This window comes from Coenobita brevimanus, chromosome 42, assembly GCF_032717465.1.
Source record: "Coenobita brevimanus isolate Jiangsu-jjx chromosome 42, ASM3271746v2, whole genome shotgun sequence".
Taxonomy (NCBI): domain Eukaryota; kingdom Metazoa; phylum Arthropoda; class Malacostraca; order Decapoda; family Coenobitidae; genus Coenobita; species Coenobita brevimanus.
The window spans coordinates 1,525,653-1,550,000 of record NC_136995.1 but is presented as its reverse complement, the minus strand read 5'-3'; the positions used below and the strand labels follow the sequence as shown (position 1 = coordinate 1,550,000).

The window sequence follows — 24,348 nt, the reverse complement described above, 5'->3', positions numbered from 1 at the left end:
CACCACGTAGAGAGAGAGAGAGAGGGAGAGTGACAGACAGACAGACAGACAGAGACAGAGAGAGGGGGGGGGGAGAACACATGTGATGCCTTCTACAAATTTATCGATTTGGGGGAGGGGGGGGAGAGAGAGAGAGAGAGAGAGAGATGGGGGGGGACAGCATGTGGTGAAGCTTATCCTTAAAGTAAGGGATCAAGGCTAAGGATAATAAACTGTCCTCTCTCTCTCTCTCTCTCTCTCTCTCTCTCTCTCTCTCTCTCTCTCTTTCCTAAAAACACTTACTCAAAAATCACATTCAGTACAAGAGCCATTTTCTAACCTAAGCAAATCTTCCAAAGACAGTAAAATAAATAAATAAATAAATACACAGATAAAGAAAGAAAGAAAGAGATAAAAACATAAATAAATAAATAAATAGATAAATAGCTAAAACATAAACAAATAAATAAATAGCTACATAGGTAAATAAAGAAAGGAAGAAAGAAGGAAAGAATCATATAAACGTAAAGAAAGAAAGAAATAGAGAAAAACATAAATAAATAAATAAATAGCTTCATGAGTAAATAAAGAAAGGAAGAAAGAAAGAAAGAACGAAAGAAAGAGATAATAACAAATAAAATAAATAAATAAATAGCCTCATGGGTAAATAAAGAAAGAAAGGAAGAAGGTAAGAAAAAGATATAAACGTAAAGAAAGAAAGAAAAAAGAAAGGAAGTAAGGAAGAAAGGAAGAAAGAAAGGAAGAACGAGAGAATGAGATAATAACAAATAAAATAAATAAATAAATAGCCTCATGGGTAAATAAAGAAAGGAAGGAAGAAAGAAAGAAAGAAACAGATAAAAAAGTAAAAAAGAAAGAAAAAAAAGAAAGCAAGGAAGGAAGAAACATAAATAAATAAATAAATAAATAAACAGCTACACAGATAAGTAAAGAAAGGAAGAAAGAAGGAAATAAAGAGAGAAAAACGTAAAGAAAGAAAGAAAGAAAGAAAGAAAGGTTAAAAACAAATAAATAAATAAATAGCTACATTAATAAATAAAATACAGTAAACCTTCGAGGGTAGTTGGATGAATAACTGATAAAAAACCTGTAAGACTTTCACTTTAACTTGGCCTAGATTTTCGTCCTTCTGCAGCTTATTTCACGTAGCTCAGTGGCGGGAGAAGATAATACTACAGCTCTACGTCCTTTCCATAGCACTTCTTCGTGACTAGTACCATATTCTACGGTTAATCTATTGTTACGACTCGGCATTCAGGCTGGAGACATCACTTACATAGCACTTCTTCGTGACTAGCACCATATTCTAGTGTTAATCTATTGTTAGGACTCGGCACTTAAGGCAGGAGAGACACCCCTTCCATAGCACTTCTTCGTGACTAGCGCCATATTCTAGTGTTAATCTATTGTTACGACTCGGCATTCAGGCTGGAGAGACATTACTTCCGTAGCACTTCTTCGTGACTAGCATCATATTCCACGGTTAATCTATTGCTACAACTCAGCATTCCCGCTGGAGACATCACATCCATAGCACTTCTTCGTGACTAGCACCATATTCCACGGCTAAGAGATTTTACTCCCTTTAGCAACTTTCATTTTTCCCACGTAGCTCTGTGACACATCCTTGACATATGCACTTCTTCGTGACTAGCATCATATTCTTGCGTTAATCTAATGCTACAACTCAGCATTCAAGAGAGACAGATGGCAATTTCAGGCCAAGTTAGAATGAAGGGTGGAGAGAGAGAGAGAGAGAGAGAGAGAGAGAGAGAGAGAGAGAGAGAGAGAGAGAGAATGGTGCCCTGGGAAATGAGGAGGGAGGGAGGAAGGATGAGAAGGGGAAGGGAGGGGAGGGGAGGGGAGGGGAGGGAAGGGAAGGGGAGGGGAGGGGAGGGGAGGGGAGGGGAGGGAAGGGAAGGGAAGGGGAGGCAGAAGTTCCCCTCTTACTTCGGAATGGCATCTCTCTCTCTCTCTCTCTCTCTCTCTCACACACACACACACACACACACACACACACACCTGATGCCAAACTCCCAGCAGGCGTTACGAACATGCATACACCATGGATTTTCTGCCGTATATTTTTAGTTGCTCTTGGAGGGTTACGCAGGGAATACTTGGGTACGGATTTGTCCCCCCCCTACCCAGCCTGTTATTATTATTATTATTATTATTATTATTATTATTATTACCGGTATTATTAGTATTGCTATTATTATTATTTCAATCACTATTATCATTATTATTATTATTATTATTATTATTATTTTATTATTATTATTATTATCATTTTTTATTACTGTTGTTGTTGCTTTCTTTACCCCTACCAGCCCCTAGTCAGGAGGCACAATCAGATTATTTTGTTTATATTCGAGGCCATTATTTACATTAGCTAAGGATGTGTGTGTGTGTGTGTGTGTGTGTGTGTGTGTGTGTGTGTGTGTGTGTGTGTGTGTGTGTGTGTGTGTGTGTGTGTGTGATTTATACACATTTATTTATTTACTTGTTTACACTAGGTAGGTATTTGCTGACCATATTCTGGTCGAGGTCATCTAAGAAGCTATCGGGTCAAAGGTCAAGATTATTATAGTAAAAAATAACAAGCTCATTGCGGGCGGTTTTCCCTCGTCTCCGTGCATTCACTCTGGTCACTTTAACTTGGCGTAAAATTGCCATCTCAACATATTCGCTGTGCTGTTTACACGAGATTAACACTGGATATAATAATGCTACTCACGGAAATGTTTTGTGGAACGGATATTACTCTATTCCCCGCCTTTTGGCCGCCCTCCCTCCAGCTTACACCCTCTTCTCTCACATATCTCTGCACCCCATCCCTCCAACTCATCCTCGACCTCTCCCTCCACCTCACTCGCATACACTCTCCCAGTCAGTCTCTCATTTTCCATCCTCTCCACTCCATCCTTCCATCTCATCCTTGGTCTCCCCGTCCTTCTACTCCCCTCCACCTCACAGACATACACTCTCCATGTCAGTCTCTCATTGTCCATCCTCTCCACATGGCCAAACCAGCTCAGAGTATTTCTCCTAAAGCTTTCTGTCAAATCCACACCAACTCCACAACCCTCCTCCACTTCCCCATTCGTCTGTCTGTCTCTCCAATTAACTCCACAACCCTCCACTTCACTCATTCGTCTGTCTGTCTCTCCAAGTAACTCCACAACCCTCCTCCACTTCCTCATTCGCCTGCCTGTCTCTCCAATTAACTCCACAACCCTCCTCCACTTCCCCATTCGTCTGTCTCTCTCCAATTAACTCCACAACCCGCCACTTCACTCATTCGCCTGCCTGTCTCTCCAATTAACTCCACAACCCTCCTCCACTTCCTCATTCGTCTGCCTGTCTCTCCACATAACTCCACAACCATCCTCAACTTCCTCATTCGTCTGCCTGTCTCTCCACATAACTCCACAACCCTCCTCCACTTCCTCATTCGTCTGCCTGTCTCTCCACATAACTCCACAACCATCCTCAACTTCCTCATTCGTCTGCCTGTCTCTCCATGTAACTCCACATGCTCCTCTCAGATAACTCATTTCCACTGTTCTCCCTTATCCTTGTGTTCTTGCGATAGGGTCCATAATAATATATAATGAAGGGGATGGGAGGGGAGTGGGTAAGGGGAGCAGAAGGCCTGGTTACAAGCCGCGGGAAGGGAAGGGGTAGACAAAGTTGTGCTCGTGGGGGGAAAGGGAGGGGGGGAGAGGGTGCAGGTGTACAAGGGGGGGGGGCGTGGTTGTGCAGGTGTGCCCATGAGTAAAGTGGGGGAGGAGGGAAGTGGGAGGGAGGAAGATGGTAGGGAGGGAAGAAAAAGGAGATAAGAGGAGAGGAGGGGAAGGGGAGAGGGAGAGGAAGGGTAGGAAGGAATAGGGGGGAAATGGAAGAGAAATCAGGGAAGGGAAGCTGGGAGGGAGGAGGGAAGAAAGGAACGGGGGAAAGTTGAACAGAAAAAAGTGTTGGAGGGAGAGAGACGATAGGGAGGAAGGAAGGGAGGGAAAATGGGAGGGAAAGGGTGAAAAATGAGAAAGCAGATCAGGGGAGGGAGGGATGCAGGGAGGGGAGAGAGGGAGGGGAGAGAGGGAGGGAGAGGAGAGAAGACGGAGGGGAAAAAAAAAAAGATAACACTGAAAGGGTATTGAGTATGTGTGGAGGGATGCAGGGAGGGACAGAAGTAGGTACGGAGGGAGGGAGAGAAGCAGGGAGGGAGACAGAGAAGGAGGGAAGGAGGGAGAGAAGCAGGGAGGGAGGGAGGGAGGGAGGGAGGGAGGGAGGAAGGAAAGGAGAGAGGGAGAATGCTAAATGTAAAGGGCATACAAACTAAAGAAGGGAAGAAAAGCGGGGAGAGAAACGGGGAGAGGAGAGGAAAAAGGGGGAAGGAGGGGAGGAGAGGAAAAATAGGGGAAAGGAGAGAAGAAATGGAGTGGAGAAGAAAAAGAGGGAATGAGACGAAAAGGAGGGGAGAGAAAAAAGAGGGGAGGAGAGGAAAAGGGAGGAGAGAAAAAGAGGGGAGAGAAATAAAGAGGGGAGGAGAGGAGGTAAGAAAAAGGGTGAGGAAAGGCAAAGAAAAGGTGAGAACAGAAAGAAAGGAGGGAGGGAGGAAGGGAGGAAGACAGAAAGAGGGGATGGGAGAAGAGAAAGGAAAGGGGAGAAGAGAGAAAAAGAAGGGATAGGAGAGAAAGAGAGGAAATGGAGGAAAACGGGAGGAGAGATTAAGAAGTGTAGTGAAAGGGTATAAAGTATAAGAACTGGCCGGGGAGGGGAGGAGGGAGGGGGAGAGGGAGGGAAAGGGAGGGAGGAAGAGGAGGAGGAGAGTAAAGGAGGTGACAGAGGAGAATAGGAGACTGAGGAAAGCAGTGAAAGTGAAGTGAAATGGGGGAGGGAGGGGAGGGACGGGGAGAGGAGGGGGAGGAGGAAGAGAAGGGGAGGATAAGTGGTATAAGGGGGAGGAGGGGAGACGAGGAGTGCAATGAAAGTGTGAAGTCGGCGTTACTGGGTGAACTGGAGAGGGGTATGGGGAGGGGAGGGGTGAGAAGGGGGAGGGGGAGGGGAAGGAGGAGGAAGTGAGGGAGAGATGAAGAAGTGAAAAAAAAATAAAACGCGAGGAAAGATTGAGAACTGCGGTGAAAAAGGGTGTACAGTGGATGACATGGGGGAGAGGGGGAGAGTGGAGGGGGAGAGGGGAGCATGGAGGGGGAGAGGGGGAGAATGGAGGGGGAGAGAGGGAGGAAGAGAAGAGGGAGGAAGGAAAGGCATGATACTTGAGGAGAGAAGATTATAAATTGTAGTGAAAAGGATGTAGAGGCAGGAATTGGAGGGTAGGGGTAGGGAAGGGAGGGGGAGGAGAAGGGGAGGAGAATGGGAGGGAGGGAGAGAAGGGGAGGAATGAGGGATGAAACGTGTGGAAGGGGGAGATTGAGAGCTGCAGTGAAAAGGGTGCACAGTCGGTGAATTGGTGGGGGAGGGGAGAGGGGAGGGGAGGGGTAAAGGGCGCGGCAGCTTCCCTTGGCACGCGTCACCTCCCCCTCCCCCTCCCCCTCCCCCCACTCTGCCCCTCACCCACCCGATCAATACTACTGACCCTCTCGCCCTTCCTACCCTACCCTACCCTACCCTACTCCTCTTGCCTCTCCTCAGCCTGCCCTAGCCTACCCAAGCCTGTCTAACCCCAACCCAGACTACCATAATCCACGTCTGTCTCTGTCTGCCTGCCCAAGCCTGCCTAACTCAGTCCTAAGCCCAACCTAGACTCACTGAATCCTATGTTTCAACCTGCCTAACCCAGCCCAGAGTAACTTTATGCATGTCTGTTTCAACCTGTCTCCATTACCCAACCCAGCTCAACCCAGACTCACTTAATCCATGTCTGTTTCAACCTGCCTTGCCTAGTCTAACCCAGACTAACTTTATGCATGTGTTTCAAACTTTCATCCTGCCTTGCCTAACCCAACCCAACTCAACCCTGACTAAGTAAACCCATGTCTGTTTCAACCTGCTTTATCCTACCCAACCCAAGCCTGCCTAACCTATCCCAATCCAAGCCGGACTTGTGTCAGTCTACCCTCCCTTGCCTTGCCAGCGCTAAACCAACTCTACCCTCAAGCTGACTCACTCCAGACGCAAACTCAACCCAACACAACCCAGTCTATCTTCGTCTGCATAAGCCTAAGCCAATACCAGCCTACCTAACCTAACCTATCCCAGCTCAAATTAACCTGATCTAACCAATTTTCTACCAAACTGCCTTGCTAACCAAACCTACACCAAGTAACCTTTCACGGGCATATCAATAGAAGTTTACCTAACCTACCCAAAGCCAGTCCAAACATACTCTACCTAATCTAACCTAACCTAACCTAGCCTAGCCAATTTAACCTACATTCCACCTAATCCAAACCCAGCCCATCCTTACCCTATCTAACCTAACTTACTCTACCCTATCCAACCCAGTGTAACCTAACCTTTCCCACCCCAGCCCAACCCAACACAACCTTGCCTAATCCAACCCAATCCAACCCAGCCAAACCTAACGTGATCTTACATAACCTATCCCAGTCCAACCCATCCTGACCTAATCTGACCTACCCTCAGCTGTTTCACCCCAATTCAACTTAACCTACACAAATGAAGCCGAAAAAAGTTTGTGAATAGAAAATCTGACACGTTTGACAGCTGTGTGAGAGAAGATAAGACAACGGATCGCACTGCTGATGCCTCTGTTGATTCCGTAATACTTCCTCATCGCCGATTTATTCTGCACCATACCCCTCAGCATTCTCTTACATGTTACTAAAGTGGAATCTCGATACCTGTCTACAACTGATATTATACATGACTTACGTTCAAGAAAGTTGTGAATTGTTCGTCTTCACACTTCCCTCTGCTGGCTAAGATTCCTAAGCTGAGGCAGGTGTGTATATAATGTGTTTCTGCTCCAATACAAGTAGGCAATTTCACCTCCACTGCATCTCACTTTCATCTGCTGACTAATACTTCAGAGCTGAGAAAGGCGTGTTTTGTTTCATCCCTAATGTTTCACCTCTACTGCATCTCACGTTCCTCCGCTGGCTAATATTTCAAAGCTGAGAGAGGCGTGTTGTGGTTCACCCCTAATATTTCACCTCTACCGCTACTCACATTCCCCCGTTGGCTCTTATTCCTAAGCTGAGGGAGGAGTTTTTGCCCTAATGTTTCACCTCCTCTGCTTCCCACTTTCCTCTGCTGGCTAATAATCTTAAGTTGAGAGAGTCCTGATGTGTTTCTCGGTCATGGATGATTCTCTTTGGCGTGTCCGGGAGGAAAGTGGCAGATATTCGTAATGTGTGAAGTAGATGAGGTGGAATAAGACGCCAATTTTTGTCCCTTACTGTATCTTTGGGTGAGGTGCACTATAAGGTAATGGAAACGTATGGAGGGAGGAACACAGTAGAGGGAGGGAGGGAGGGAAGGATAGGGGGATGGAGGAAGGGTTGCAGGATATAGATGAGGGGGTGTAACGCGAGGGAGATAGGGAGGAAAGAAGGATGAGGGGGTGTACAGAAGAGGGAGGGTGGTAGGGAGGGAGGAAGGGGTACATGAGATGGATGGAGGGATGGAATGAAGAGCATACGAGAGGGAGGAAGGAGGGGGTGGGGGGAGGGCTTACAGCATGAACTGAGGGAGAGAAGAAGGCGTAGTGGATATGGAGGGAGGGAAAGAGGGGAGAGTAAAGTAAAGGGAGGGCGGTAGGGAGGAAGGGAAAAAGGGAGGGATACGGGAGATGGATGGAGGCAAGGTACGGAAGTGGGAGGGAGGGAGGGAGGTAGCCTAACTCAGTGCCAACCTTCTTCTCCCTCCCTCCCTTCCTCCTTCTAGCATGGACCTTTTCCAGACCCTCCAGATGTTATTCACCCCCCATTTCTCTCCCTCCCTCCCTCTCTCTCCCCAAAGCTGCCCTTACACAATCGATATAGCGTTGGTAACGAGGGTGGGTAAGCTTGGGTAGGATGAGAGAGAGAGAGAGAGAGAGGATGAGTAAGTCAGCCTGTTTAATTCATCAAGGTTTCGCGTCTTTTAGCTTAACTATTGGTGAATTTAGGAAGAATCTGATGAACTCTGATAGAAATACATCAGTCTCGTGGTTTGGTGAAATGCCGTCAACCTGGAACTATGCTGGTAAATTTTGGTAAAGCCTGGTGAATATTTGGTATGTTTTTGTTGATGTGGGTAAATTTGGGTGACTCGGGGTAGCATTTGGTAATTCTCGCTGTGTTAATGCTGGACAATTTGTATCGCTTTAACTGATGCTGTATATTTTCCATGTTATTCTTGCTATTTGTTATTGTCACTGTGAACCCAGTGGACTGAAGGATGAAGCTACCCCTCTCCTGCAGCCTCTGACTTTCCCTTGGGGGGTGGGAGATAGGGTGGTGAGGGACATTTGCATAGCCGGGCAGCTCCACCGCCATTATATCGTTGCCACCACGTGAAGGCCTCCCTCTCTACTACCACAGCTCCCAAAGTCTCAGCCTAATCATGCGCTGACAGGAAGGGGGGGGGGGGTACTTACTTCTCACACGACGCACACTAACCTTGGACTGGCCCGTATTGTCGTCGGGTTAGGAGGTTCTGTTCCCTAGCATCTCTTCCTTAGCGATTTATTTTCCAAACTATCCACTAACATCCTCTTCTTTGCGTCTTATATCTTTTTAATATCGACATAGATTGCGTGAATAACAAAGAAGAATCTAGTAACGAAGCAGAAGCAGAAATAAACCGGTAAGGAAGAGGTGTTAGGAGGCTAAGGAAATTGTAAAGAAGCAGGAACAGGAATAAACCAGCAAGGAAGAGGTGTTAGTAGGCTAAGAATATTGTAAAGAGGCAGGAACAGGAATAAACCGGTAAGGAAGAGGTGTTAGTAGGCTAAGGATATTGTAAAGAGGCAGGAACAGAAATAAACCGGTAAGGAGGAGGTGTTAGTAAGCGTCCTAATCACACCAGCCTACCGCCCTGTCTCACGCGGGGCACTGTCCTCTCTTCCTAGGTGACGCAGAACTTGATCGAGGTGGACCGAGCGCAGGACGACGCCAAGACCACCTTCATCGTAAGTCCGTCTCGATCCACGCACGGTCTAATTTTTTTTTAATATTTTCGTTTTTCTGTGCTGTGATTTATCGTAATTTAGTGCCAAGACGAAGTTTGTATATTTATTTGTAATTCGTTTTAGTCTTTATTTATTTATTAGATGTCCGTCTCGCTCCCCTTATGCTAGCACCCTCTTTGATTTTCATGTGACTCGTATTTGTGGAATATCATAGTTTTTTTATATCTTAACTTAAATTACATTTTTTCAAAGTCCGTGTATTATATTTCTTGGTTTCCTGGTATGACGGGCTTCTCAGCTAGATTCATTTTTATTGGTTATTACCGTTTTTTTCTGTGACTGTCATGTAGCCTGTAGTGGCAGGAGCATTGCTTTGTTTATTAGTTAAGATTTTATGCTAGACTTATTTTTGTCGACCCAAGTCTCGCACTACTGTTGGTTTCTCGGCATGGCGTGTGTTCCAAACTGATTTTGCTTTTTTACATGTTCAATATTTTGTTAAACTGAATAATTATCAAGTTTGGCGGCAAGGTAAGGGTATGTATGTCTTCTAGATATGTGTGTGCTGTTATTTTTATTTGCAAAATCAGTATATATATATATATTTCATTAATGTCAATATCGGAGTCCACAAACAGGTACTATTTATATGGGATAATTCACTAGTGTTGTATTTGTTTTGTATGTAACCTATATAATTTCCACTGACTAGTACTTACTATAGTGCTGAGGTCGGAGTTAGTATATTTTTCTTTATGCAATATGTATCTACAGTAAAGCTATGTATATATTACACAGCAGCTTAATACACAACGTACACATTGTATTCCTACCAGCATGATCACCTTTTTAATTTCAACTCTACAACAGTATATATATTCAATTTAAAAGGCCACTCGTCCTGAAGGGATTAATAAATGCCTAGCCTCGGGATCCTACGCTTCAAAAAGAGTCAAATGAGACAGGCCATATCCATACTCTTATAAAAAGGAAGTTCCCTCCTAAACTGAATAAAATCGTATGGCGGCCAGCACCAAGAGTGAAATTATTCTTTCCCACTAATTCAAGGTTATATTCTTTGAGAGAGAGAGAGAGAGAGAGAGAGAGAGAGAGAGAGAGAGAGAGAGAGAGAGAATGTGTTAGAGTGCATGCATGTACTGTATCTATGCAAATGAGTGAGGTGGCGGGTATGTCTGCGAGCGAGCGTATGTGTGCGTGTGGATGCGCAGGGTAGTGTGTGTGTGTGTGTGTGTGTGTGTGTGTGTGTGTGTGTGTGTGTGTGTGTGTGTGTGTGTGTGTGTGTGACGGGAAGTGCTTTGCTCGTTAACCCACGTGATATATATTTTTTTATCCTCCGTCACATCCGCATAGTCTGTGGGAGCCTTTATACTACTGGGCATCTCTCTCTCTCTCTCTCTCTCTCTCTCTCTCTCTCTCTCTCTCTCTCCTTAACTAGCTATCTCACCACAGGATTGTATTCAGTTCAGGAGAGACTTTTGGAACAGGAGGGGTTAGACACAGCCTTCATCAACCCCTTCAATAACACACTGAGTAAAATCGTCTGGAGGCAGCGAGATCAACCAATAATTCTTTTACACCAATTTGGCTCAGATTTACGACCTTTTGCTGCTTACTTCACGTAGCTCAGTGGCAATACTACGGCTCTGCGTCCTTTCCACAGCATATCCTCATGACTAGCACCACATTCCGTCACTCTAATATTATCAACTCAGCATTCAGTGTGGAAAGATGGCAATTTTAGGTCGAGAGTAAATACTAAAATGGATATACAGTAGGTACCGGTAATTATTCTTACTGATGCCAGGCGGTTTTGTTCAACTGTCTAGTAATAATAATAATAATAATAATAATAATAATGATGTAATAATGATTTCAACCACCATCATCAACTAGCCTATGTACAGTCTATGGAAAAGAAACGCCATGTTTGAATTAGGCCTAGCTGCCTTTTTCTACTAAACTTTTGCCATCTCCAGACGATTTTATTCAGTTTACGGGAAAAAAAAAAGTACTGAAGGGACTAAAAGGCTACATTTCACCCCTGGAATTCGGGAAAAGATAAAAATCAAATAAGAATCTTGTGTAAACAGCAAGGATTTTAAATACGCACGTCCTCGGTCAGAACTTAACACGTACTAAACTGATAAACTCATTCCCCGTATTTAGTCAGTCATTTAAAGGTCTGGGCCCGGATGCTTATTTCCCTTCTATATAGGCTAAGTTTATACCGCTTTTGAAGGGTAGGCACTATCTGATTTTCCCTGCATGTCTCCCATTTTCTAACCTAACCTAACGACCTAACCAAACCTGACCCACGGTAACCTAACTCGCTAACAGAACGGAAATCAGCTGCCCAGATACAAAAACAAATTTATCTTTCGTAACTGTGATTCTTTTTGGCAGGAAGGACAAGGAGTGCAAAATCTTCCCTTGTCTTCCTCAAAAAACAGATCTTACGTTACCTGGGAAAGATTATCACGTTATTTTCATTTAGCAGGAAGGACGGAGAGAGGGAAGTGTAGATCCCTCCCGTGTCTCGTTCATCCAGCGAAAAGAAGCCTAATGGTCGTATGCTGAAGCCTTATATCGCAAAGTGGAATGCAAAAACCAAAAACTCGCAAAATGGAATACTAACTTCAATCACAAAATGGAATGCTAACTTCAATCACAAAATGGAATGCTAGCTTCAATCACAAAATGGAATGCTAGCTTCAATCACAAAATGGAATGCTAGCTTCAATCACAAAATGGAATGCTAACTTCAATCACAAAATGGAATGCTAGCTTCAATCACAAAATGGAATGCTAGCTTCAATCACAAAATGGAATGCTAGCTTCAATCACAAAATGGAATGCTAGCTTCAATCACAAAATGGAATGCTAGCTTCAATCACAAAATGGAATGCTAGCTTCAATCACAAAATGGAATGCTAGCTTCAATCACAAAATGGAATGCTAGCTTCAATCGCAAAATGGAATACTAACTTCAATCACAAAATGGAATGCTAGCTTCAATCACAAAATGGAATGCTAGCTTCAATCACAAAATGGAATGCTAGCTTCAATCGCAAAATGGAATGCAAAAACCTTAAATCGCAAAGTGGAATGAAATAATCTTAATCACAACGTGGAATAAAAAATAAAAAAAACTTAAATCGCAAATTGGAAAGCTAACTTCAATGGCAGAATGGAATGCAAAAACCTTAAATTTCAAAATGGAATGCATCTTAAATCGCAGTGGAATGCACAAACCTTCCATCGCAAAGTGGAATGCACAAACCTTCAATCGCAAAGTGGAATGCACAAACCTTCAACCGCAAAGTGGAATGCACAAGCCTTCAATCGCAAAGTGGAATGCACAAACCTTAAATAGCAAAGTGGAATGCACAAACCTTCAATCGCAAAGTGGAATGCACAAACCTTCAATCGCAAAGTGGAATGCACAAACCTTAAATCGCAAAGTGGAATGCACAACTTCAATCGCAAAGTGGAATGCACAAACCTTAAATCACAATGTGGAATGCACAAACCTTAAATCGCAAAGTGGAATGCACAAACCCTAATTAAATCGCCAAGTGGAATGCACAAACCTTAAATCGCAAAGTGGAATGCACAACTTCAATCGTAAGGTGGAAGGCAAACCCATAATGTCTTACTGTCAGTTTCGGCGCTAGTATAGTTATTAGATCTGGTTAGCCTGCATCCCACATTACAGAACGAGGTTAGCAGTGATTTAACTCAGCTAAACACATTCCATCTAACTTGCTTCAAAAACTATGGTGTCGTCAAAAAGAGGGAGCTTGCATTCCACTTAGCACTTTTATAATCAAGCATAAGACCATATGTTCTATCTACTCCCCTAACCCTGTAAGGGGTGGCCACAAACAAGTCGCCTCCATGTCGCCCTGTCCCCTGCCATTTCGCTGCCCTTCCCCCAACTTACAGCCCCCTCTTTCATAAATTCATATACCTCCCCACTCCATCCCTCCATCTCATCCTTGGTCTCCCCCTCACTTACATACATTCTCCTCGTTACTCTCTCTTAATCACGTTTATTTCGAGCCTGATTCCTGCTGCAACCTCCAGACGATTATATTCAATACTGGAAAGATCGTAGAAGGAAGGGGTTGGTGAATGAGATATCTTACCCCTACAAAGACCCTCTCACTGAATAAAATCCCTGAAGAAAGCATGGATAAATTAAGTTCATGCAACTGGATTCAGAGGGCTTAAGTGGCTGGTGATAATATTGGCAGGAAAATGATAAATGCTATAGCTGGTAATCTTTTTACACTAACGACCTACAACTGCCACCACTCCATCTTGAATGTTGAGCTGTAACTGCAAATTAGCACTAGAATATGGTGGTAATCACGAGGTGGTATGGATACGATGCGGAACTGCCTTTTTTCCCGTTACCGAGCTACGTGCAGTAAGTTACAAAACGAAAATCTCGGCCGAGCTGAGGTGAAAGAACTATGGACCTGTGTATTAGAAGGACGTCAGTGGTGTAAACTAGGTATTTCTCTCTGAATTTATTAATGTCCTTGAAATGTAACTTAAAGCAAGACTAACACCGCCAGAGGAATGCAGGATGATCTCCACACGGATACAGCACACCGACAGACGCCTATGCTAATTGCCATAATGATTAGTGAACATAAAAGAACACAGGATCCCAATATGTATGTTGTCTGTTGACCTATAAAACCCTATGAAAGGCCTAAATAAAGGCAAATAAAAAGACAAAGGAAAATAAAGAAATATGTGCCAGGAGGCATTTGCTTACGCCTAAGAAACAGCTGTGGCCTATTGGGTATTTGTTCAAGGAACATTTGTGCTAAATTTAAAGCATACTGATAAATAAATTGCCTAAATGAGTGGTACAAAGTTGAAATGTTTCGAACTGGGAAAGAGGAAACAGAGAAACTATTAATATAGCTGTCCACCACTGTGTGAAGACGCAGTAATACGAAATGGCACTACGGTAATGAAAGAAAGAAAATGCCGAACGCAATGCAAGCCAACTCTCCAGATTAGTATGACCCAAAAGACAGAATTTATATTTTCGTTTTCGATTTTTTTCCCCCCCAAGTTCTGTAAGATTCTCTCTCAGGCGACCACAACATTGATTGATGAATTAAGAAATGAATCGAAAGGGCACGGAAAATGTGGTCGATGATAAATTCAGTATAATTCAGCCCAAACCTTATATTTGCCTAAACGACTGGAACCTTCATTTCGTGAGACCATAAATCAGTTATAAAAACGACTCCACTCTGTTCTCTGCCAACTAGGGAGCCGATCTTAATACATCTGAGGTACACTGCGGGCTGTAGATAAGATTTTGAAAATTTGTATATGCCATGCACCCAGCCAAAATATCTTACCTTCGTTTTTTTTTTTTTAACACATCTGGAGATACGGGCTGTTCTATACGCTCTTTCTCATCCCTGTGCTGCCACGAAGATATTTCCGTAGTCGTCACAAGCTTTCTGAATCCATAAAAGCTAATATTTGCGTAAAACGGGAATGTCACCAAGCACGTCAACACACGAGCTACAAGAACCAGGCCCAAATTTATTTCAGTAGATTCGGCTAAGGAAACTTTATGATAATACTGATTCTTCTAGGTAAAAAGATACAGAAAATAATAAGAGCATACAAGTAAAAGCCAAGCTTGACTTTTAACAGCAAGATTTTTTAGATTACATATTAAAATCTGAGCCTGATTTTGACACGGTTCGACCTCATGGGCTTGACTTTGGCTTTAGATGTGATTTTTTTTTTTTTCTTAAATATCGTCAGTTATTCAAGGAAATGTCTAGCATATTGCCTCCTGTCTTATCTTTATTTATTTTTTTTTATCATTAGCATGGATATGAAACAAATACTGCAGCCTCATTTCTCGCTTATATTCTCTCTCCAGCAGGTCACTTTCGAATACATCCGAACATTTAGCTGTCATCTGAACAGTGATGGGGATATTGAAATTGTTAAATAAATAGTGATGGCCATGTGGAAGGGATGAGGCATTTATTTATAGAGCGTATGAGTGAGGTGGAGGAGGAGAGGAAATCTGAGGATGAAATGGAGGGATGGGGTGGAGGTGTATGAGAGAGATAAGTGTGTCAAAGGCAAATAATAAAAAGAGCATTAGTACAACACCCGTGCTGCACTTATGATACTAGGAGTGAAACATTGATACGCCCTGTGATCAATTGATCTTAAATTCAAATTAATTCATCTTTCCCCGATCTTTAAAGCTCTCGCCAAATTAGATCAAAACTTAGTTGACCTTGGCATCTGACTTCTCAAAATCAAATTACTTAATTTTTGGCTGCCTCTTAATCCTTCAACCAAGTTTTGTTCAGACTAAATTAACTTGTTTGAGCTTTTACGACTGAATCCGGTGACTCTGACCTTTGACTAACTTGTCTATCTATCTATCTATTGCCAGACGCCTCAATCCCGTTTGGGGTGGCCACAAACAAATCGCCTCCAAGTCCCCCTGTCCCCCGCCATTTCACTGCCCTGCTCGCAACTCACACCCCCCTCTCATATGCCTCTCCACCCCATCCCTCCATCTCATCCTCGGCCTCCCCCTCCCTCTTCCCCCCTCCACCTCAATCACATACACTCTCTTCGTCAGTCTTTCACCCTCCATCCTCTCCACATGGCCAAACCACCTCAGTGTGTTCCTCATAACGCTTCCTATCACATACACATCCACACCACAACGCTCCTTTATATCCTCATTCGTCAGCCTGTCTCTCCATGTGATTCCACGGGCTCCTCTTAAATAACTCATTTCCACTGCTCTCACTCTTGACATGTGCCCTTCCAACAACGTCCAAGCTTCACTGCCATACGTTAAGAGTTGGTATCACAATACTGTCATGTAGTAACTTTTTTACTTCCATGCTCACTTCCCTGTTTCTTATCACTGCTTTCAAAGAACCAGCAACCTTTCTTCCCTGCTGTACCCTTTCAAGCACTTCACCCTCCAAACCTCCATCCTTACTCATCACACTACCCAAGTACTTAAACGTACTCACATTTTCCAATTCCTCACCATCCAAGCTCGCTGTACATCCATTGACTTCACCTCTCTCAAAGACCATCACTTTACTCTTCCCTACATTCACCTTTAGATTCTGTTTCTTACACATACTCTCAAACTCATCCACCAAGCCTTGCAGCTCCCCTTCGTCTTCACTCAACAACACAGTATCATCTGCAAACAACAGTACACAGAGTTTCCAAACACTATCCTCTCTCACCAGGGCCACTCCAACATCCACTACTCTACCTTGTACCTCTTTTATTACCCCATCCATGTACAGATTGAACAACCATGGAGACATGACATCCCTGTTTCAACCCAACTTTCAAAGAGAAAAATTCACTTAGTTCACCATCCACACGCACTGCAGCCTTCGCACCATCGTACATACTCTTCACAGCTTTCAACAACTTCCCATCTACTCCATATATTCTTAACACTTTCCACAATCCTTGTCTATCCACCCTGTCATATGCTTTCTCCAAATCCATGAAAGCCACATACAACTTCTTTCCCTTCTCTAGAAACTTTTCCACTAAAGATCTAAGAATGAATATCTGATCTACACAACCTCTTCCCTTCCTAAAGCCTCCCTGTTCTTCTCCAACTAATTTCTCTGTTCTTTCTCTAACTCTGTCAATAAGTATCCTACCATACACTTTTCCTATTATACTAAGAAGACAAATGCCCCTATGATTACCACACACTCCTTTTCCCCCTTTTCCTTTGTACAAGGGAATAATTATACCTGACTTCCTATCCTTCTCAAGACTGAATTACATCATCTTAGACTTACCTTCAGCCTTTCCATGATATTTGATCCTTGTTTGACTTTACCATACCCTGTGTCCTTGACAATGGACCTACTCCTCTTGAAATAAAATCATTTACTTGTTGGCTGCATCCTTATTCCTTTCACCGAGTCCAAATCTGATCAAAACTGTCAGTCATGACATTCACACTCTATAATATTCATAGTGTTCACATCCTAAATAACAGACAAAAGAAAAAAAGGTGAATCTGGCTAAGTGGCCAGAAATAGGTAGACCTTTATAACGGTTTTCAAATACTTTAATGGCACAGCTTTTGGTTGTGCATCACCCTTGCAACAGAAGGCAGCTACATTAACTGAGGGCCCCCTGTAAAAAAAAAAAAAAAAAAAAAAAAAAAAAAAAATTACAAGTCATATATAAGTATGCAAAAATTTTTAGTAATGTTCAACAAAAATATATGTGTATGTTTGTAGTAGCAATGACACACTAACCTTACATGAAAAAAGACCTACACAAAACTTAGGATATACAGTACTGTAATGTGTAAACCAAAAATACGAGGGTACATTCAAAAAAGCAATATCATACTAACAATACATGCAACTTTCCAGGAGGGGTACATCAGTGGAGACTCCCCACATCCTGTCTACCTTGTGTCGAGTGTGGGTGGCGTGGGTGGCATGGGTGGTGTGGTTCCTGGCACGACGGCAGTGGTGGGCAGTGGTGGTGGTGGTGGTGGTGGTGTGGCGTCGGGTGGCTCCACACCCTCACACGACATCAAGGTGGAGGAGGAGGATGTGATTGATGACAACTTCAGCGACGACCCTTCAGCTAATGTCGCGGAGAACGACGAGACTACAATGGTGAGAATTTGAGGGCATATGGCGAATATGAGGACTGATATGTACTGGTGGAGGGTACTGGGTGTATTTTTATAAGATTGGAGATGTTTAAAAGACATTCCAAGCACTTTATTTGGAACTTATGACAATATGTGTACCAGTATGATACTATGAAATAACAAGGATGCACTGGTGAGAAATGGGGATATGTGGACTGGGAGTTACAGGGATTTGTACTGGTGGAGGGTACTGGGAGATATTTCTTTGGCATCTTTCAGCAATACTGTATTCTTATGGCACTGAGAAAAGAAAGAAAAAATGCACTAGGGTCTCTAAGGTGAAAGCTGGGAAGCTACTAATATGGCAAGACAAAAATACTGTGATTGCTATGATGAGAATATGAGAGTTACTGGACATAAATGGACTGGGAGCTACAGTAGCTACTGGGGTTTGCACCGGTGGAGGATACTGGGGATAGTTTTATTCAGGTTCAACAATACCTGCACCAGTATAATGCCATGAAATACTGGGGGGAACTGGGTATATGTGGTCTGGAGTGTGAATGTGTATTGGTGGAGGGTATTAAGGATTTCTTATTGAAATTTCTGGGGAGTTTTTATAGAATCTGGGGATTTTACAATACTTGTGACAGAACAGTGCTACAGAAAACTAAACCTGTCATTGTCAGACAGTAAGATGTGGAAATGAGGGGATTTGGTTGATGCTGAGGATATGTAATGAACTGGGAATACTTCTTTTACAACTTTCCATTCATTCATCCCATATCCAATCCCTCTTTACACCATGAGGAACCTAGGCGCCTGGGACTAGCTTACACAGCCCCAACACTTAAGGTGAGGGTGACCAGCCTCACCTTCCCCTGAGTGGCATTGAGTGAATCTAATAAGATAAAGGAAAATGGATTACACATGTGTGCATGATGAACTGGTGAAGGAAAAGCATTTTGAGAGATAACGATGAAAAAAAGGAGGAAGATTTTTACTGCCTTGCTACAGACTGAAAGAAGTGGAGGGATAAAATCGGATAAAATTAAGGTGAGAGAGAGAAAGAGAGAGAGAGAGAGAGAGAGACTATCACACTGTTAATAATTCATGAGTGACCTTTGTGATTCGTTGCTAGGGGGATGCACTAAAGTAGGTGGTGAAGGAGTGAGAGAGAGAGAGTGAGAGAGAGAGAATAAAACTGTCAGGCTGTAGCAAGAATAAAATACTGTAATCCATAGTGGGGAGTTGAGGAAGGTTACTTTTCACCTTTACACCATAAGGGGTCTTTTCTTAGCAAAGGAGTGGCAGTAGTAAATAATAAAAATAATAAAATTTAAAAGTAAAGCAAAACTACCCAATTGAGCTTTTGGTTGTCATTTTGGTGTATTGGATTAGAGGACACAAAACTAACCAAAGGGTTGCTAGTTCAGTTTCACTGACCAAAAGGTTGTTCATTCAGTTACACTGACCAAAAGATAGCTGGTTTATTTCCAATGACCAAAGGGTTGCTGGTTTAGTTCCACTGACCAAAGGGTCGCTAGTTGTTAATATGACCAAGGGGTTGCTTGTTCACCTCTGTTGACCAAGTGACTTAAGGGTTGCTAGTTGTTTCATTGACCAAAGGATTGCTAGTTGTTTCAATGACCAAAGGGTTGCTAGTTCAGGCCCAATGACCAAAAGATTACTAGTTGTTTCATTGGCCGAAGGGTTGCTCATTCAGTCCCACCCAATGGCTATTATTTGATGCTAGGAAGGGCATCTGATTACATAGGGCTAAATGCCTCAACAAAAGTCCTCTAAATAGGTGTAATGCCTTTGACTCCCTATAAAGAAGTGCACTGTGTAAAAATGCATTATTAGCTTGTGGTACTGGAGATGAGTAGCAACCACCAGTACTGACTTGCTAGGGCTGGGGTCATGCCTACACTAGAGGATGGAAACGTTATATCAGTGGGTAAAAAGGCTTACAGGCAAACATGGCCAAGCCCTTCAATAAATGTATATGCAAAGTAGGGCTAGAATGATGAGGATGAGGATTTCTTAGAGTCTTCAGTAATTTGGTGAGAAACATTAGACTTCCCTGCATATTAGTAGCTTATCACAGTCCTCTTTCCAAACAAACACTGGTCATCAGTAGTCCATTTATAGATTTGAGGATTCATACTAATGAAGCTAGATTCCAGCCCATTTAGTCTAGCAAGGTCTTGGTAGGATTTTTGGGGCAGTGTAAAGGAAATTTTGGCTTCAACTGGTGGCCGTATGGTTGAAATGACAACCTGGTGTTTGAAGGGACACAGGGTTAATCCTAGACTCAGGCAGGGAACAGTCTCATCATTTGAATAACAGACTAACAGACTTTACTGGCTTTCTGCAAGACCAACTGACATGTCATTAAAAAAAGGTACAGTACAAGCAAACTACATGTGAAAGCTTCAGGACCCTTCAATTATGCCTTTGGTGTAGAAGGGTAATTTTGTGTGATGTTGTATAGGGTGGTGGTGTTGTGTGGTGTAGTATGAGGAAGTGGTGTTGAGTGATGTGGTATGAGAGGGTTGTGTGGTGTGGTATGGCATCACTAAAGTCACTAAAATCTATGGGAATGAAGCATCATGTCCAAAAATTGATAATGAGAGAAAGAAGGCCAGAACCATTCCTAGAGATACTGTACTTCCATATCGAAAAATGCTAATACCATCACACAAGTCCTCAATGAGACAGCTCTGGCATGTATTTAGTATGGATAGTAGGTACTAGCACAGAAATGGTAACATGTGAACGTGTATGGCATTCAAGTGGACTGCTAGGCCTTAGGGAACTGATGCTCAATTTTATGCCTACCATTAAAAAAAAAAAAAGCTCTGTAGGTAGTGGAGAATTAATATAAATTTTTGTTGCAATTTACCAAGGCCTTAACAGCAAAAATGATGCCTAAAAACTGTCTTGCTATCACAGTGCTGTGACTAGATGTAATAGAAGAAATTGCATTACAGTACACGTGCATTTGGACAAATTCTTTTATTGGGGAGATACAACCGTCTCAAATAGACTTTGACTATCTCCAGGGGGGATCTAAGTGGGGCTGAAACTATATCTCTTCAATATAACTTTTCCAATGTGTGTGTGTGATAAGTCACCCAGTGTCCAAAATGGTGACACATAAAATGGGGGACAGTAAAGGTGACACAAATTGGACGTATATCAAGGTCAGTTGACTCGAAGGGAAAAGACTCGTGCATGCGTTACTTTGTTTAATACAGTAATGCATCATTGGCGGGTTTGCCTGTTGTTGCATGGGTGAAGGTATCAGTTCTCATAATATTTGTAGTTAATATATATATGAGGAGTTCCCAATGCCACAGACTGCAATAACAAATATGTGCATAAGTAGTTCCCTTTTAAAAAATACTGATATTCTCTTTTTACTCTAACTTGGCCTAAAATTCCATCTCTCCATCTTTAATTCTGTGTTGTATAAACAGACTGATAATAGATCATCATGCTAGTCACAAAAAAGTGCTATGGAAAGTATGTAGAGCAGTAGTATTGTCTCTGTCTGCCACAGAGCTTTGTTAAATAAAATGCAAAAAGACAAAAATCTGGGCCAAGCTGGAGTAAAAACACTACAGTTCACTTAAATATGTTTCAGTATAAGTTGGAGGTGAACTAACAACTTTACTTAATATTCTGTCATGTAAAATTGCTCCATTATAAAATTCCTGATAAACTGACCCTTACTTTCTCCTTTAAAATTACTCTGAATTCAGAAATAAGTGACATGAGCTAAAAACAAGTCTCACTCAAAATTTCTAACCAACAGGAATATTCTGCCCACACACAGCTGGGACTAAATGAAAATAGTCTTTGTACAGCATGTTAACGTAGTCATTGGTATTGTGAACACCTCTCCTATGTGTTTATGCCTATTCTAGCCCATTAATTATAACATTGATCCTGTACTGTATTTAATATGTGAATGATCTTTGCTAGTGCAGTATTTACAGTCTATATAATTCATGAATGACTTAGAGTATACATGGTGGGCAGTATTCTCAGTGGTGTAAGAGATTTATCACCTCTTCCTTAGCTATTTATTTACACAGTACACTTTAACATTCTCTTGTATGTTATTTATATTAGTTCCGTGAATAACACACAAGAGGATATTCAGGTGTAATGTGTGGAATCAGCCACTAAGAAAGACATTTTACAAAATCTCCAAAACCACTGAAGTTACAAGCCTCTTTGTCCCGTGCATAATGCCTAATTGCTGTAATAGTAAATTTTAATGAACCAAATTTGCTGTAACATGACTAACTTCCAATTAACAAGTAACCGTCATCTCATAATATTTTTCCACCTCGTAATATTTTCTCTCAGGTGTCGTTACCCTTTCTACCAGAGTATGTTGTCTTTATCTTATTCTTGCTGCTAACAGACTACTTTATTCAGCATAGGGAAGACCTTTTACTGGATGGGTTAATAAAAGGCTGTGTCAACCCCTCCAGTTCAAAGCCTCACCTTAGCTAAACAAAATCATCAGCAGACAGAAAGAATAAGTTAAATATGATGTTCTGTGGCTGAAGGTGTTAATGATTTGTCGTCAAGTAGCGTAGATTTAACTAACAGGCTGACCAGCTGACTCCCCTGTGTGAGCCATTCCACCACCACCACCACTACAGCACATGTAATATCCTGTAACCTGACAAGGATCCAAAACCCCTTTCAGCTCAATGGCCAGGTGTAGTCAGACTGGCAGATCAGCTTAACTAGTACATACGGAGACTCATTTTTACCTCAAAACTAAGGCTCAACAAATTTCATGCAACCACTACATGGTATTCATGTTGTGAGTAACCCAGTTCTGTCAGGTGAAGACAAGCTCACTACTGCATATCACTACTGCTGTGCCACTCGCAAGTCATAGACAAAAAACACAGCAAAACATAGAGCCTGCCTGTCAATTAAGAATGCACAACACATCCATCTGATCATTATCATTGCAGTACATTTGAGCCTATGAATATCCCTCCCCCATTCACCAAAAAATGTCATCACAGTAAAAGGGTTAAGCTAAATAAGTCATCTGATGGTAGGAAAAATACTTAAAAGGGACATTATCTGATTCAAGGGGATAAAATTACACATCTCCAATGCAGTGGGATGGTGGTGGAATGGTAATGGTGTGGTGAGTCAAGGGGTCATATTCTAAGTGTCTCTGGATATTTCTGAACACCTCTTCCTTAGTGATGGTTTATTCTGCACATTACACCTCAGCAATCTCTTGTATGTTATCGACACCAGCCAGGTCAATATCAAGACAATATAAATAGCATACAAGAGAATGATGAAGTGTAATATGCAAAATACAATACACCTTTGCAATCTCTTGTTATGTTATTGATGTAGACCAAGTCAATACAGTATTAAAACTATATAAATAACACAAGAGAATGAGAAGGTATAATAAACAAAATAAATCACAAAGGAAGAGGGTCAACAAACTCCACTGCCACCTAGAATACGAGCCACACTCTGGTTGCCCTAACCCTGCACGCCACTAGTCAACTCTGCTCTAATGCTCTCCGCTCTTTAAAAATTACTCACCTGTAACTAACATGGAGTCACACCAAACCACAAAACACCTTATACACAGCATCACAAAAAATACCTTATACATAGAATCACACAAAACCACAAAATGCTTAAACAGTAAATAGAATCACACAAAAACCACAAAATACTTTATTACTGAATGACACAAAAATCTCAAAATTCTTATACCGTATATGAAACTCAAAATTAATGCCCATAACTAACAGAAAACCAAACAAAGTCAAAAAATACAGTATCTTATCATATACATAAAAATTCTAACAAAATTATCATACAAAAATAACAAAAACATGCATAAGGCTTAAACAAAAATATATACAAAGTGAATATGAAATCAGACAAAATCATCAAAGAATCATAACACAAACTCCCTCCCACCCAAAAAAAAAAAGTGAACTATAATGCAAAATTACACAAAATAAACCACAGTATTGCAAAAACCTCAAACAAAAATACATGAAATCAGTTTTTGTTGTGCTCCCGGCTCAATATAATCCCAGTGGACTGCAGACTTAAACTGCCCTTCTGCAGTCTACCATTCTCCATTGAGGGGACAGGGAGAAGTGGGATGATCTATGTAACTGCTGCCTGGTTATATAAGTGCCACCATTTGAAGGTATCCCTCTGCACCAATATAAGATCAGTACTGTACAGATGCTGCACTATAAATGTTTCATAAAAATCCTTATGTGCTTTAGTAACTCAATGAGGAACACGGAAGTCAATACTCCTTCTTAGATAACCACCTTCTTGAGGAACACAGAAGTCAATACTCCTTCTTAGATAACCACCTATCAAAACAGCCTGAACACACACACGCACACACACACACACACACACACACACACACACACACACACACACCACACAATATCACACCACACACACACACACTTTCCGAAAGTGGTGGCGTGCTGGGTTAAGG

General features: G+C 42.2%; 1 protein-coding gene across 1 annotated transcript in view; it reads left to right on the top strand.

Moving 5' to 3' along the window:
- LOC145397684 (uncharacterized) overlaps window positions 1-24,348 on the top strand; it is a 53,176-nt gene that overhangs the window by 28,475 nt on the left and 353 nt on the right. Inside the window, exons 3-4 of the mRNA XM_080270724.1 lie at window positions 9,044-9,103; window positions 17,575-17,826. Of these exons, the coding sequence (XP_080126850.1) occupies window positions 9,044-9,103; window positions 17,575-17,826 (312 nt within the window). The remainder of the gene's footprint in view (window positions 1-9,043; window positions 9,104-17,574; window positions 17,827-24,348) is intronic.